At 40.9% G+C, this 14,140-nt stretch overlaps 1 protein-coding gene and 1 long non-coding RNA gene across 2 annotated transcripts; one reads left to right on the top strand and one right to left on the bottom strand.

The window, feature by feature from the left end:
- The first annotated feature begins 245 nt into the window (after positions 1-245).
- LOC143420758 (uncharacterized) lies at positions 246-3,347 on the top strand. Its single transcript, XR_013100472.1, has 3 exons — positions 246-1,121; positions 1,775-2,769; positions 3,132-3,347. It is a non-coding gene; the product is annotated as an uncharacterized LOC143420758 (long non-coding RNA).
- A 1,693-nt stretch (positions 3,348-5,040) lies between these two features.
- crx (cone-rod homeobox) lies at positions 5,041-8,590 on the bottom strand. The gene is made up of 3 exons (XM_004561580.5): positions 8,065-8,590; positions 7,025-7,176; positions 5,041-6,823 (listed from the first exon to the last, which is right to left on the bottom strand). Exons 1-3 carry the CDS (start codon positions 8,159-8,161, stop codon positions 6,185-6,187), a joined length of 888 nt encoding a protein of 295 aa, XP_004561637.3. The 5' UTR covers positions 8,162-8,590; the 3' UTR covers positions 5,041-6,184.
- Positions 8,591-14,140: the final 5,550 nt, after the last annotated feature.

Genomic DNA, 14,140 nt, shown 5'->3' with positions numbered 1-14,140 from the left:
GGATTTATTTCGATGCCTCCTACCGGAACATCAACTGCCTCCTCTTGTTGTGGCAGTTGATTATCAACTAAACCACGCAACTGATTGATTTCAATCCAGGGGAACATCCTGTCAACTGCTCTAAGATTTCCCTGTTGCAGCAGTGCCAAAAGCAGCTCATTGACTGCTAGTCCTACACCAACATGGTTTTGTTCACCATCGTCATGGTTTGGTGAGCCGTCTCCTCTATCCATTTTTTGAAAACAGTCTGCTTTAATAGACTGGAGGAAACTGGTCGGTACAGCTGTCAAACTTTAGCTGATTGGTACAGAACTTTTAAAATATCCTTGAAAAAGAGTTTAAATCTCTTTAGGAAACTGTTTAAAAACACGAAGCAAATGTGAACTAATCGCAACTGATTGCTGTGAGGAACACTGCGAACTAACGGCTATTTAAGGATTTTCAGATCAAAGTCAAGATTTTGATTGGTTGTGCTTTGAGCTGACTTTTGTGACGTCATCGAATTTGGTTCATTGTGATGACGGTCAACGTTCTGCTGATGAAAAAATGTCGCCGGTGACTGAAACTTTTACAGGAGAAGCATTTCCCACAAAGCCTTGAATGAATTATAGTGACAGAAAGGGGCCACAAGATGACGCCATTTTTCACGTAGTAATTCGCGCCTCAGAGACGTCGTTATTTTTCAAAAAGAAAAAAGAAAAAGAAAGAAAGAAAGAAAGAGCAACAACTACTAAACAGAATTTTTACACGTTCATTGCACATTTGTAGGAATGTTTAAATATTTACTTTTTATTAATTACTTTTCATTTTATCTTTATTTTTAAAATCACTGTGCACTGGCAGACCGGGGAGGTGGTCCCCATCTTTAAGAAGGGGGACCGGAGGGTGTGTTCCAACTAAAGGGGGATCACACTCCTCAGCCTCCCTGGGAAAGTCTATGCCAGGGTGCTGGAAAGGAGAGTTCGTCCGCTAGTAGAAACCCTGAAGACCAAACCGCTGTTGACTTAGCATGATCTGTTCTCGTACCTTGTCTGTAAAGTCAGCGCATACACGGTGCACCAGTTTCGCCGTCATAAATCTCTGGAGGCGCACATCCAATTCACCAAGGACTGGGTGCAATTGTGAGTACGCCGTCATTCAAACCAAGTGAAGTCAGCTTGAGTACTACGAGTAAAATGCGTTTGATTTCCCTCCGAACATTCAGATTAGTGCAGCATAAATTCATTCATGAGGGGAAATTACAGTGAGAACATGTGGAAGCTCTGTTAGATGGATGCCATAGTGAGTTCAGTGCACTGTGACATTGTCCTGAAGGATTTAGTTATTCTCTATGGTTAATGAAATTACACTAATTAATTCATATTTATTATAAATAATCCTAATTACACATCTTGCTTCCGTGTTTGTGTGCTGTGTCACTAAATACATTTTAGTGACACATTTTATTTTAGTTTTATACATTGATTAATGACCTGCAGAATCGCCTTATCATATTAAGTGTCCACAATTGTCACTTAAAGTCGAACTTTATGCTTTCTCACTCTTGAAAGTGATTACATCCTTGCATTACATACTTAAGTTTTTTGCTGATAGGTTTCTAAAAAGAAACATGCAGATTTAAAATATAACATGCAGCTTTCTATATATGGATACATAAAAACACTTTAGTTGTTACATTTATGATTAATGTATTTGAACGTAGACACAACACATTTGTGTCGGCTTATTGGCTTATTAAAGTTCGTGTCTTGAACTTTGCCTGTGTGTGTTTCAGGTACTGCACTCTCAAAGACTGAATCAACCAGCATTGCAGCCATGGGTCATTGTGAGCATCACAGGGAAGGTTGAAGCCGCCCACTGCAGCTGTATGGCCGGAGTCGCGGAGACCTGCACCCATGTCTCTGCTCTTCTGTTTAATGTAGAAGCAACAGTGTGGATCTGTGGCACAAGGACTGTTACAGATGAACCTGCATACTTGATTTTGCTGGGTAATATGACCAAGATACAGCCAGAGGTTGGCCATAAGATAGACTTCTCCTCTTCAGCTGCCCAAAAAAAGGCTCTCAATCAAAACATAAACAGACCATCTGTAGTGACAGGTAAAAGAAGCCATCCTCAAAACAGAAAAATTCCACCTGCTACTGTGGAGGAGTTGGATCAACTGATGGGAAAAATATTTTTCCAAGCATAGTTCTGTTCTGAATAGCCCATAATGTTTTAATTTAGGGGGGCCTGTAAATAATTTGCATTTACTGAATATGTACTTACTAATTACCACTGTTCAAAAGTTGAATAAAGAAACAAACAAATGTTTACCTATTTTTAATTAAAACCACTTTATAGAACATCACATCAGTTACAATGTAGAGTCAATGTCATGTATAGTTTACAAATGACAAAATGTTTACATAAAATCATGACAGCATTTATATAATATCACCCAATTTCTGTAATTCTGTAATTTACTGTCTCTTTTGAAAATGTATCACTGCATAAACAGCACAAGACTTTTAAGAGTATTTAACAAGAGCATTTTCCCTGGTTTTACTAACACACTGGGGCACATGTTCACCAAAACGCAGCAAACCTTTGCCATCTTATCCAGGAGGGTCACCTTTTCACCCTCACATGGAAGAAGTAATCTGATTGGCATGGTGGTATGTAGCATGTAGTATGTATGTAGCATGGTATGTAGCATGTACAAAGATTTCGTAGTGCCCCATGTGTAGTGTTGGAACCCAGTCAGGATTTGTTTCATTCATTTCATAGGCTGGTTTGCCTGCAATAATGCCAAATAATTAGCAACTTTAGAAATAAAGGTAGTTCTGCATGTTTGTTCTAATTTGCTATGACCTCAGAGCGCATTGAAAATAAAAAGAGTAATATGAACTTATTTAGAACTTACCAGAATGAAACTACTGAAACACACCAACAGATATCTGTGGCTGGTAGAGATCTGAATATCAGCTCGTCTCACAGCTGCTATCCAGGCTAGACGCCTTCTTTTGGTAACATCCAACACATAAGCTCCCTCATGATGCTTCCAGGTGAGGAAACAATGAAAAGAGAGCCTGTTTTCAAGCTTATTCCCTTGCCGGTAGTGCAATCTAACATTACAACCGACCACACAGCAAGCATTTGTTTGGCCTGCTAATATGGCGCCTCAACCAAAAATCCTGGCTACGCCCATCCAGTAAGATCACGCTCCAGAGCCCTATTAACGTACGGATCTAGAAAGAAGACGCTGCATTTTTAACTCTGAGGGAGATGGAGAATGAGCCTATTTCCAAAATAAAGTGGAGTGTGTTCCTTTAAGTACTATGTTGTATATATTGTCACAAACTAAAGCGTACATAGCAGTTGTTGTATCTTGTTTACTGTATCACTGACAGATAATTTCAAAGTCAAGTGAACGCTACATTATAGTGAGATATTGTGTAATGTGAAATACTGTAAGCAAATGAATAAACAACCTAATTCTTGCTAAACCTTTGATTCTGTTTTTTTTAATCCAACTGTTTTTTGCAGATGAACATAAAACATGTTGTTACTTTTAGTATTATTATTATTATCATCATCATCATTATTGCACTAAATACATTTTCAATAAAGGATACTTTGATATACATTTTACTGTAAGGTTGGAAATGTGTTTTCTTCACTCTGAAATATCTTTTGAAATGCATTTTGGTTTGAAAAAAATATATTTTCAATTTCAAAAATATATATTTTTGAGCATCACAAATACAACATATATTTACCATATATTTGAAATATATTTTGGCCAGGAAAAATGTGATCTTTGATAGTGTTCCCCACCAATGCTATGGAAATGACACCGTTAGAGTCCTCACTGCTATCCAAAAGCAACATCGATTATCTTAAATTCTTGAGTGATGCCAACATTTTATAAACTTCCCTGAAAACAAATCTGATGTGTTGGTTATGAGTAGAGTTTCTTATATCACCTCTGCCCACAGTGAGCTTGGTTCATGGACTAAAGACACCTGATAAAACCATGGAGATGTTTTTTAATCTGACCTCTGTTTTGAAGTTAAAAAACGTCGGATATAAAATAATAATGATATTAATAATCATCATCATCTTTTTTTTTGTTTTTTACTTTTAGCTGTGTTGTATTTTCTCCACTCTATTAAAACAACCGAGTTAAGCCTAGTTTAGTCCGCGCACCAACTGGAAATGAAGGTACATTCGGCTGACCTCTAGGCTCTAGATATTTAACATTTAGTTTCTGTTATGTTTTTAACCTGTAACGTTTACTTGTAATAACACTTGAACTTCTTGATTAGGTTTCTTTCTTCTTCAGAGCCTGAAGCTTTCCTTCGCAGTCTGTCTGTGGTGTTTTAGCTTTCCCGTATTCACCTTCCTCAAGGTCTGCTCAGTGCCGTCCATCCCCCATCACATCTGCTCCTCTGTGGGATTACAGCGCAAATGTCTGTCTGAAACACTCTGTGCTGAGGGGGGAGATTACAAGTGCACTGCTCCATCCAAGAGAGGTTAACCAATCAGGGCATACAGATGCAGGGATTAACCAATTGCACCACAGAGAGGGAGGGCAGAGGGATTAAGCAGAGCACAGAGTGGGATTAGGTCAGTGTCGAGTGCAGAAAAATGCTTTGAAATGTCCATTGCTACCCGCTCACTACTCTCGCTGCGCTACATTTTCATAGTCAAGGGCTGTGATCAGACCATTTGCATGGCAACAAAAACTGGTATTACTTATTACTGTAAATATCAGAATGGCATCAGAAATGTGTCATCAAACCTTTTATGCTAGTGTGGCTGACATGAACAGTTTTTGTGATACTCAGCTTAAATGGCAAACTGTTCCATTTTTGGGTAAAAACGTGGAATTTATTTAAAACATTTGACCAAACCTACTGCAACACACAAACTGCTCCTATGTGATGTCAGCAGTAAGTTGGTGTTGCAGTAATCATGTTGGGACTGTCAGAGGAGCGGTGAAATAAGTGGAACCGCTCAGCTGATAGTGAGCTAACACAATTAATGAAACAACTGTAAGCAAAAAGCACTTTATTAAACTGCACTGTGGTCAGTGAGACAGCTGTTTTTGGGAGATGTGCATGACAACAGAGATGCAGCTAAACTGAAAAGGCTTTAAGAGCCAGAGGTGGAGGAAAAAGTAATACTGCAAAGCTGATGGGAGAGAATAGACAGAAAAGATGGAGGGAAACAGGAGAAAGAGGGGAATGGAAGTGGAAGAAGAGGCTGAGGTAGGTGACAGACAGAGGGAGGTAGGGCAATAATCCTAACTAATTCACTTAGGGCATTGCTGAAGGGATTCTAAGAGGATTGGAACACTCCCAGAATCAGATAAGCTAAAATAACCAAGATGGAACAGTGAGAGCCATGCAGGCCTTATGACAAACATGGCGGCTCCAGAGCCCACTGCTACAACATGGCCACTTTACATCCAACGTCCACTTCACACTGACCCCTAACTGTGACTTCCAAATCCGCTAAAGCTACACTTTCAAACTGGAACTCATCCCAAAGATCATCAGTGTGCAAACATGTAAAGAATAGATCACTTTAATGTGTCACATTTAAAACAGAAAATCTATTTTTTTCTCCATCAAACAGATCAGGATGATGACACTAAAGGTGAACACTGTAATACTTAACACGAAAGCTAAAAAAGATCTAAATGCAGTCAAATTAGATATTCAAATGGAACTTCAAATAATAATATTAATAACAATAAATAGCTCAAAATAACGTAACCCTGAAGGAGGACCTACAGGAGCTCCTCCAGGACAAAAAGCTCTCCTTTCACTCTATGCAAATGGAACACAAAGTGTGTGTGTGTGTGTGTGTGTGTGTGTGTGTGTGTGTGTGTGTGTGTGTGTGTGAGAAAGAGATAGCTTGTGTTGTTTCTCCAGTCTTTTCCTTCAAACTGTTTAAAGGCGTTTGTTCTCTTATTTAAGATAACACGAAGAAGAAAACAGACATGATTTGCAGTCAGGCAGCATCGATGACACTCATTCATTTGTTCATCTCCAAACCTTTTAAATCAAATGCATTTCCTACAGAAAATCTTACAAATGACAAACTGAGAAATCAATGTTAAGTCCTCTGGGAGAACTGCTTTGCCCTATCTTACATGGGATTCACTGATGCACGTGGCATGTTGACACCCTTTCTAGAGAACCTGGAACTTCCAGGAGTTTTGGTCCTTGTGATCCAGGCAATCCATTGTGGTGAAGCCCAGCTTCCAGGCCTGCTGGTCCTTGTAGTCCAGGCAGTCGACAGAGGTGAAGCCCAGGGAAGAGGCAGTGCTGTAGCCCTGTGAAGACAGAGATGCTGGGGACTGGCTTAAGGAGCCCCCCATAGAGGGCACAGCAATGGGGCTGAGAGCACCTCCGGTGCCTGACAACTGTGAATGCATGGGGGACAGATAGGCGCTGCAGTCCAGGCCAGTGAAGTAGGAGGTTGTGCTAGCATAGCCCTGGGTGTAGGCTGACGGCTGGCCATAGCTCATAGGGTAAGGTGAGGGCCGCTGCATGCAGGGCGCCGAGGAGGAGGCCAAGGGGTCTGGCAGGGGTGAGATGGCTGGGCTCCAAATGGACACGGCAGTGTTTCCGGTGCTGGAGCTCGGGGCCAGGCTGGGGCCAGAATGGGCTGAGGAGGGGCTGAATGAGCCAGATGGGTTAGGAACGGGATCAGGAGCGCTAGGCTCCTGCGCTGGCGAGGCCTTCTTTTTGGGAGGCCGGGGCTTGGACTGGCCACTGCTCTGCTGCTGCTGCTGGCGGCACTTGGCACGGCGGTTTTTAAACCAAACCTGAGGTCACCAAAACAAAATAGATTCAACATGTTACCAGTCATGCAGACATGTCATAACGTATTAATAATCAGAGGTTTGGGTTACAGAGGCATAGACATAGACTTCTATGCAGAAGTTCATAACACAGCACACTATGAGGAACGCACAAGGCCTGAACACAGTGGCCTCCATCTTGGCAGTAGCCTACTTCTCCAGTACCTGGACACGTGACTCAGGCAGGTTGATCTTGAGGGCCACCTCCTCCCTCATGAAGATGTCTGGGTAGCGGGTCTTTGAGAAGAGCGCCTCCAGGATGTCCAGCTGTGTGCGGGTGAAGGTGGTGCGCTCCCTGCGCTGCTTCCTGGGAGTGGCTGAAAGAAATGACATAGAGAGGGGATTATCGTGCTAACATCAACAGAGGGGCGGCATGAATTATGAGTTTTTATGTGAGTGATTTGAATCATCTTTGTAGAAAAAGAACACAACAAGCGCTCAAGTGATTCTTTGGACAGTTTTATTTTCCAGCTATGTGCGTGGATGACAACAAATACTAAAAAGTATTAATAGAAATATCTCAGTATTATGCCATGCCAGTTGTTAATATGTTTTCCCCACGAAAAAGACAAAAAATAAATAGAATAAGTCTCAAAATGAAGTATCATAGTCAGAGGTTGTTAGAGGAGTTCCCTTTACTTTGAAAAGCAGAAACGGCGACTTTTTATTTCATAAAATAGGATTTCCATTAAAAGTACTGTGAGTCTACCCTTCATGGTGCATAGAGCCAACTGCCTTGTTGTATTTGCAGAAGAACAAGAATTATTACAAATATTTTATATATTAGAATTTCTAATATATAAAATACCAATCTGAGCGTTAATGAAGCCGCTAAGAAAAGTTAACAAAACGGTAACAACAACAATCTATGTTCATCTGAATTCAGAACTAATAGTTTTCCATTTAATTAAAAAATAAATCTCACGTATAAATTTATCCACAGAGCCGCAAAATGTGGAAGTTTAAAGACCGACGGACAAAATATCTCTTACTACAGAGTTCTTCCGAAATATTCAATTTTATTCAGTCCAGCGTAATAATTAGAGACTATATTCAGCATCGGTCACTAACAGAAAAGAATGTTTTCGTTTGCTAAAGCATCGAAACCTGCGCGTTTTACGCACCATTCTGACAAACGTGATTCTAGAAACTGTGAGGACAGAAATGCGTATTTTTTGTTTTTTCCTATAAAAGTTCAAACTTACGTGGATAAGCGACGGTTGTATGAAGCACATCCATTCCAGGGGCAGGCACGTTTAACCCGTTCATGGTGTAATGGGGTTGCTTTATGTAGGACATCATCCTTACAGCAGCCTTTTAAGTCCTCTCGCTGACTTGTAGGTCGGACACGCAACGCAGCAGCCGTGGCCCCCTCAGAGCTCAGCCGGGGCAACAAGTCGGTGCGTCCGAGGCCAGGCGCTGAACGGATAAGCGGGGCGCGCAGGAGTTCACAAGACAAGCGTCAAAGTGCTTTTTTCTTCTTTCTCTTTCCTTTTTTCTTAAACTGCTCTTTCAGCTGTAACCGACTGTCAGCTAAGCTGGGCAGCACACCGCAGAGCAGCGAGCATCCGGACCGCCTCTCTGTCCAACTTCACACAGTCAAAGTCACACAGGTGAAGTGGCCTTCGGATGCCTTTGCGCCTTGGTGAGGTCGCTCTACTGAGTTTCTTTACCGGCGCAGACTGCTAATTAGAGGGAGCAAGTGTCTCCAACAAACCCCTCCCACACACACACACACGCACGCACAGAGGCAGGCACGCGCAATACTTTGCCTGAACAATTTATTCTAACCTGAATACATACAAAGAAAGTCCTCCAAGTATAAATAATATAGATATCTCCCCCAAACTTCTAATCTACCATATTAAATATATAATTTTCAGTCTGATTGTATATTTTAAACATACAGTCCACAATCCTAACCTGTGTAGTTTATCAAAATAAAAAATAATTTCTAGAATAAAAACTATGATGCCTACAAGAAGTTAGTTCCCACAGATCATGCTCAGTCATTTTCCCTCCCTGATCAGTGAACCTGGGGCACATCTGCAACACTTCATGGATTCACAGATTATATCTATCTGCAAAGCAGCTGTATTAACACACACACACACACACACACACACGCACACGCACACACACAAACACCCAGATGCACAAAAGCGATAAAGCTCATTTGATTTATCATAATATGCTTTATCTCAAAAGTAAGTATCTTATCTCCAGATAAAGAGAGGAAAGACAGAGCAATCCGTTCAGTGGCGGTGCGGGATGGAACAACAGCAGCAGCACTGCAGGGGTGTGAATTGGATGGGTCAGCAGGTAAACTTAACCAAAAAAGGTAAGAGAAGAAGATGCACTGGAAGGAGAGGAGAGAGCGCACAACAGAGAACTCAGAGCTGCTGCACCTGAAGGAGGCACCTTGGGTTTACATGGGAATGGATTAAAAACACACAGTTGGGGTCGCGTTAGTCCCAAACTGTTCTTGTGGAGCAGGTTGTTGCCAGTGATGAAAGAATCATCCTCAGGAGTGAGTGTATCATACTGTACATGTGTGACTGACAGGCACCTTTACAGGCTTATAGGGTTCTGGCCTCGACGAGCTTTGTTGTTGTTTTATTAGATTGTTAAATCATGACTTATTAAAGAGTAATGTTTTACTTTTAGCTATGTAATCGTTCTGTTTTCTTTTCTTTTAGGGTGTTGGTGTTGTTGAATAGTGATGTTCTTTTTATTAAACACTGCTAATCTTTTCGGACTGATTTATGTTTGTTTAAAATAGAAGTGGTGTTCAAACACTGCCCGCTTGATGATTGCAATGTGCTCTCTGTTCATCAGTGGGACAGCTCTTCCTACGGCTGCAACAACAAATAGGGAAATAGGGAAGAGGACTGAGCTGGTTTAATCCCTACCCTTCCCCCCAAGACAGGACTTACAGAGACATTTTCAGAGTGAATCAAGTGAGCCAACGTCTATATATGAAACTGAACATTTTCTGATTTGTGTGCTGAACGAGGCCTTAAAGCTCAGAAAGATGGTAAAGAAGACAGAGACCAGGTATCCAGGTGGATGGAAGGCGGGGAGAAAAGACCCACATACAGATGGATGGGTGGATGGAGGGGAAGTGAGAGGAAAAGCAGGTGAAGGGGCAGGGGGTGGGGGAGGCTCCGGTCCTCGTCCCAACTGACACACTGCTGCAGTTAATCCAGATTAGAGTGTCTAAAACAGGTCGGCTAAATCTGCAGGCCAGCCAGCAATACAGAGACTGCTGTCAGGACCAATCACTCACCCTGCACACACACACACACACACACACACACACACACACACACACACACACACACACACACACACACACACACACACACACACATTTTAGTAATCTCCTCTGTGCAAACCAGGTGCCACCAGCAGCTCCACACAGAACGCCATTAAACAGCCCACCAGCCCCCGCCCCCAACTACCAGCCAAGTTGGGACTCACACCCGTTGGAGCACTGTACTGTCAGAGACATTTGTCTCACCCAGTTCTTTCGTGGTTGCACATTAATTTAATTCTGTTTAATTTTAATTATATATTGCAACTATGAAAGTAAATATCTAAAGATAAGATGAGACCTTGCAGCAAGAAAAAAATATTACACATAAAAACCCAATGATAGAGATTTTAATCCTGATAATAGGGGATTACACTTATCTAAGAGTTGGAAGTTAGAAATCATCATCCTGACATGGGATGTGTTTTAAACTCAACAAGAACAGGTGACTCAAAAATGCAGAATGACGAGATTAAGGTCAATTTCCCCTGATTTTATTAATAAGAGATGTGTCCCTATAGGATGTGGTGACACGACGCAACAGACAGTCAGAGATGGTAGTTTACAAAGATGGGGTTTTTAGGCAAGGCTACTTGTGCCCAAGAGGAAGGGGAGGCACAAGTGAGTACTGGGAATGACTACAAGTGAGTGAATTTGAATGTCCTACCATGAATATAGTTTAACTGATTTGTGCCATCTGGCTTCAGTATAACTCATCTGCATACCAGGGGAAATGTCTTCTGTGTGTTCTAGTTATAAAACGTTCTACTAACTGCCTAAGAGAAACATGTACAGTAAGAAAGATGTTGGTCCCAGCACAGAACCCTGTGGAACTCCATGACTCACTGCTAAGACTAATTAATTAAAATTTGAATTTAAATAAATAAATAAATACTAAAGGTAAAGGTGTGAGCTTTAACCTTTTTAATTTATATTAAAAACACTATCCCTTATCTCATCATATCATATCTTAACTGTGTTAATAATTGAACAAAAAAATCCTTCTGTCATTATTAGATGTTGTCACCTATATTATAATTTCTTGGCACTATCCCATAGATGTTGAAGAAAATGGATTTATGTTCTTTACAGGGAGAATTTGGCTCTTGACTTCCAGCTGTTTTCCTCTTTTGTCTGTTAGTCTTTTTCATATCAACTTTGATTTTTTTTTTTTTTACTTGAGCCACAGTGTTTGCTGTTTTTTATTTTTTCTATTTATTTTTAATCACTCTGACTTTGGAAAGCTGTGCCTCTTATTGCGTCTTCTGACGACCTCAGAACTTATTATTTAATTTTCTGCAGTCACACTTTGTTGCCTTAAACGTTCAGGCCTGTCTCTTACAACATGGTTACCTGAATGTAAACATGCTAGCATATAGGGGGATATTAGATTATATGGAAACTGCAGAAAGACTGTTGGTTCCAAATGATTCTGATTTATTGATATATGCTATTTTGGGGTTTAAAACAATGATGAGATGCTTTGGTATAACCTAAAATAGTCCAACAGACCATTCATGTGCAAAAAGTGTCCAGTTTAGCTGAATCAAATCAGTACTGTAAATTCCAAAAGATGGTACAATGGGCTGTGAGGTTAGGTCCTTGATCAATAACATGCAAATTGTCATAACCACTGATCAACAACCACTGATCAAGGTAAACTGATCATTGATTAATGGCCATGAGTCCCATTCACAGAGAGTTGGGGAATGGCTGCAATCACAGCATTGTCAGATGGTGATAGATGTACCCTTAGGCCCCCTCCTCGATTCAGAGATGGTCTTTCCCTTTTCACGTAAATGGCCTCCTTGACTCAAACCAGCGTTCCTCCCTGTCCAGGATGTGTACATCCTCATCATTGAAAGAGTGTCATGTGGCCTGTAGGTGTACATAAACTGCGGAGTCCTGGCCTGACGAGGTAGCTCTTTTGTGTTGTGCCATCCGCTTCACCAGAGATTGTTTGGTTTCCCCAATGTATAAATCCTGGCAATCCTTCTGGCACTTAACAGCGTACACTATGTTACTATGTTTGTGTCGGGGGACCCGATCCTTGGGGTGGAGCCCCAAGTGTAAGTGTCACAGAAATGGCTTATGTATAAAGAAGTTTAAGAGATGGTTCCAGCAGTTAAAATGTTCTTGCTTGTACGTTTCTGTGGCCAATATTGTAAGGGTGTGTTTATCTTGTCAGAAAGAACAAGTTTTGTTACACCGCTATTATCGCGAGGTTTGGGCATGATAGTATAGGCTGTGAGCCCACGTTTAATAATCACGCTAAGGAGTCCAGCGAGCTATCTGCAAAGGCCTGGTTAGTCTACCAGCGGTACAAGGTATTTGTCATTTGCCATAACTGTATTGTGATATTGTAAAAATTTGTAATGTATGGTGTTCTAATTATTTTATGTTTTAATTTAGAATGCACAAGACTGTAAAGTTATTCTTCTAGGACCTCCGAAGTGGCAGGCGGCCACGAGGTAATTTTCGTTGTTAAAGCACAAGTGTTAATTTTGATAGACTGAAGCGCTTAAAGTCTTTGTGTTTTATGTTTGTAGTTTTCACGGCGTTCAATAAATGCAGCGAAGCGCCCGTCTTGAAGAAGCCGTGCCTGTGTTGTCATTTCGGAGTTACACCAAGGATTTGGGGTTTAAAAGCCACGGAGATGCGGTGTTTAGAAAAAAATGTGTCTCAACTGTTCCAATATTCCTGACACGTACAGGTTCACTACTAGTTTTCGCAGCGGTTGTCCTTCTCCCCTGGATCGGCTGGAGCTTTCTTTAGGCACCTTCCCAGCTTTGACAAATGTCCAGCTGGGATAACCACATTTACTCAGGGCCTTCTTGATGTGATGTTCTTCTGGTGTTCGCTCTGTGTTGTAGCGTCCTGATGACACCCAGTTTATGCTCCAGTGGATGATGAGAGTCAAACCTTAAATACTGATCCGTATGCGTAGGTTTACGGTACACATCAATTTTTAAATGTCCCCAATTTCTGCTTCTATGGAAGCCAACCTGCCACTTTTCATATCCTCCCTGGTGAATTTGAGGTGTTGGTCCACTGAGCTGAGCTGGTTTCAGTCATGTAAATGTCCTGTTTATATGATTGGGGAAACCTGCAGTTAGCTGAGACTGAAGAAGTCGAAACGTTTCTCCCACTGAAAACACTACGGCCAGATGAACACAATCAACCTTTTGGGATTTACTTACCTGGATGATTGAGCACGTATCAAGACAAAGCAATACTGTAAAGAATTATTTTAGTTCGTTTTATTATTTCTGTCTAGTATTAAAATTTATTTGAAAATCTGAATCATGTAAGTGTGACAAATATGCAAGAAAACAAAGAAAGAAATCAGAAAGGGTTTTTTTCACAACGCAGTATATGCAGGATTGAAACATTGACTTCATTTGCTGATTTGCTATCTGTGTATAGATTATATTCAAAGTAGAAAGAATCAAGCTTGAGTCAGTAGTTAGCTACACAAGCTGTTTTATTTTATTTGTACACAGTCACAGTTTGTCCAATTTGGCAACACTATCAAAGTTAAGTGTGTTTAACTCACAAAACACAGCTGACATGCAGTCCCATGCTTCTGCAGAAAATTGTGTTGTATGTCATCCTGTCAAGCTGAAGTTTGCATCCACATTTCTATAGATTAATATATTTACTGAAGACTCTGAAGGAATTTATGTAGATGTTATCAGTTTATTTTTGTTGTTTTTGAGGCCTCTGACTATCAACACTGACATCTAATCTGTTCAAATCTGGGATGAGGTTATGATTCAAGTCAGATTTGTAGAAATTCACTTATAGGACTGAAATGATAAAAAACAGACAAAGAGAAATCTAGCATATTCATATATCAGTGAGAGCGCTGTCCTTACATACAGTTACAACAGCTTAAATTTTAGTCGCTGTCTCTTTCTCCTTTTCTACACCTAAACTGAGGAATACTCACCCTCTGAAACAAG

This window comes from Maylandia zebra, linkage group LG10 (assembly GCF_041146795.1).
Source record: "Maylandia zebra isolate NMK-2024a linkage group LG10, Mzebra_GT3a, whole genome shotgun sequence".
In the NCBI taxonomy this organism is placed as follows: domain Eukaryota; kingdom Metazoa; phylum Chordata; class Actinopteri; order Cichliformes; family Cichlidae; genus Maylandia; species Maylandia zebra.
This window is presented reverse-complemented; position numbering and strand designations above follow the sequence as displayed.

What these genes read in the sequence shown, in the direction of transcription:
- crx (XM_004561580.5), bottom strand. Translation starts at nt 8,161, where the DNA reads ATGATGTCCTACATAAAGCAACCCCATTACACCATGAACGGGTTAAAC. An exon ending in TACAACCGTCGCTTATCCAC is followed by an intron (nt 7,177 to 8,064) that starts GTAAGTTTGAAC and finishes CATTTCTTTCAG; the next exon opens with CCACTCCCAGGAAGCAGCGC. An exon ending in TGCCTGAGTCACGTGTCCAG is followed by an intron (nt 6,824 to 7,024) that starts GTACTGGAGAAG and finishes TGGTGACCTCAG; the next exon opens with GTTTGGTTTAAAAACCGCCG.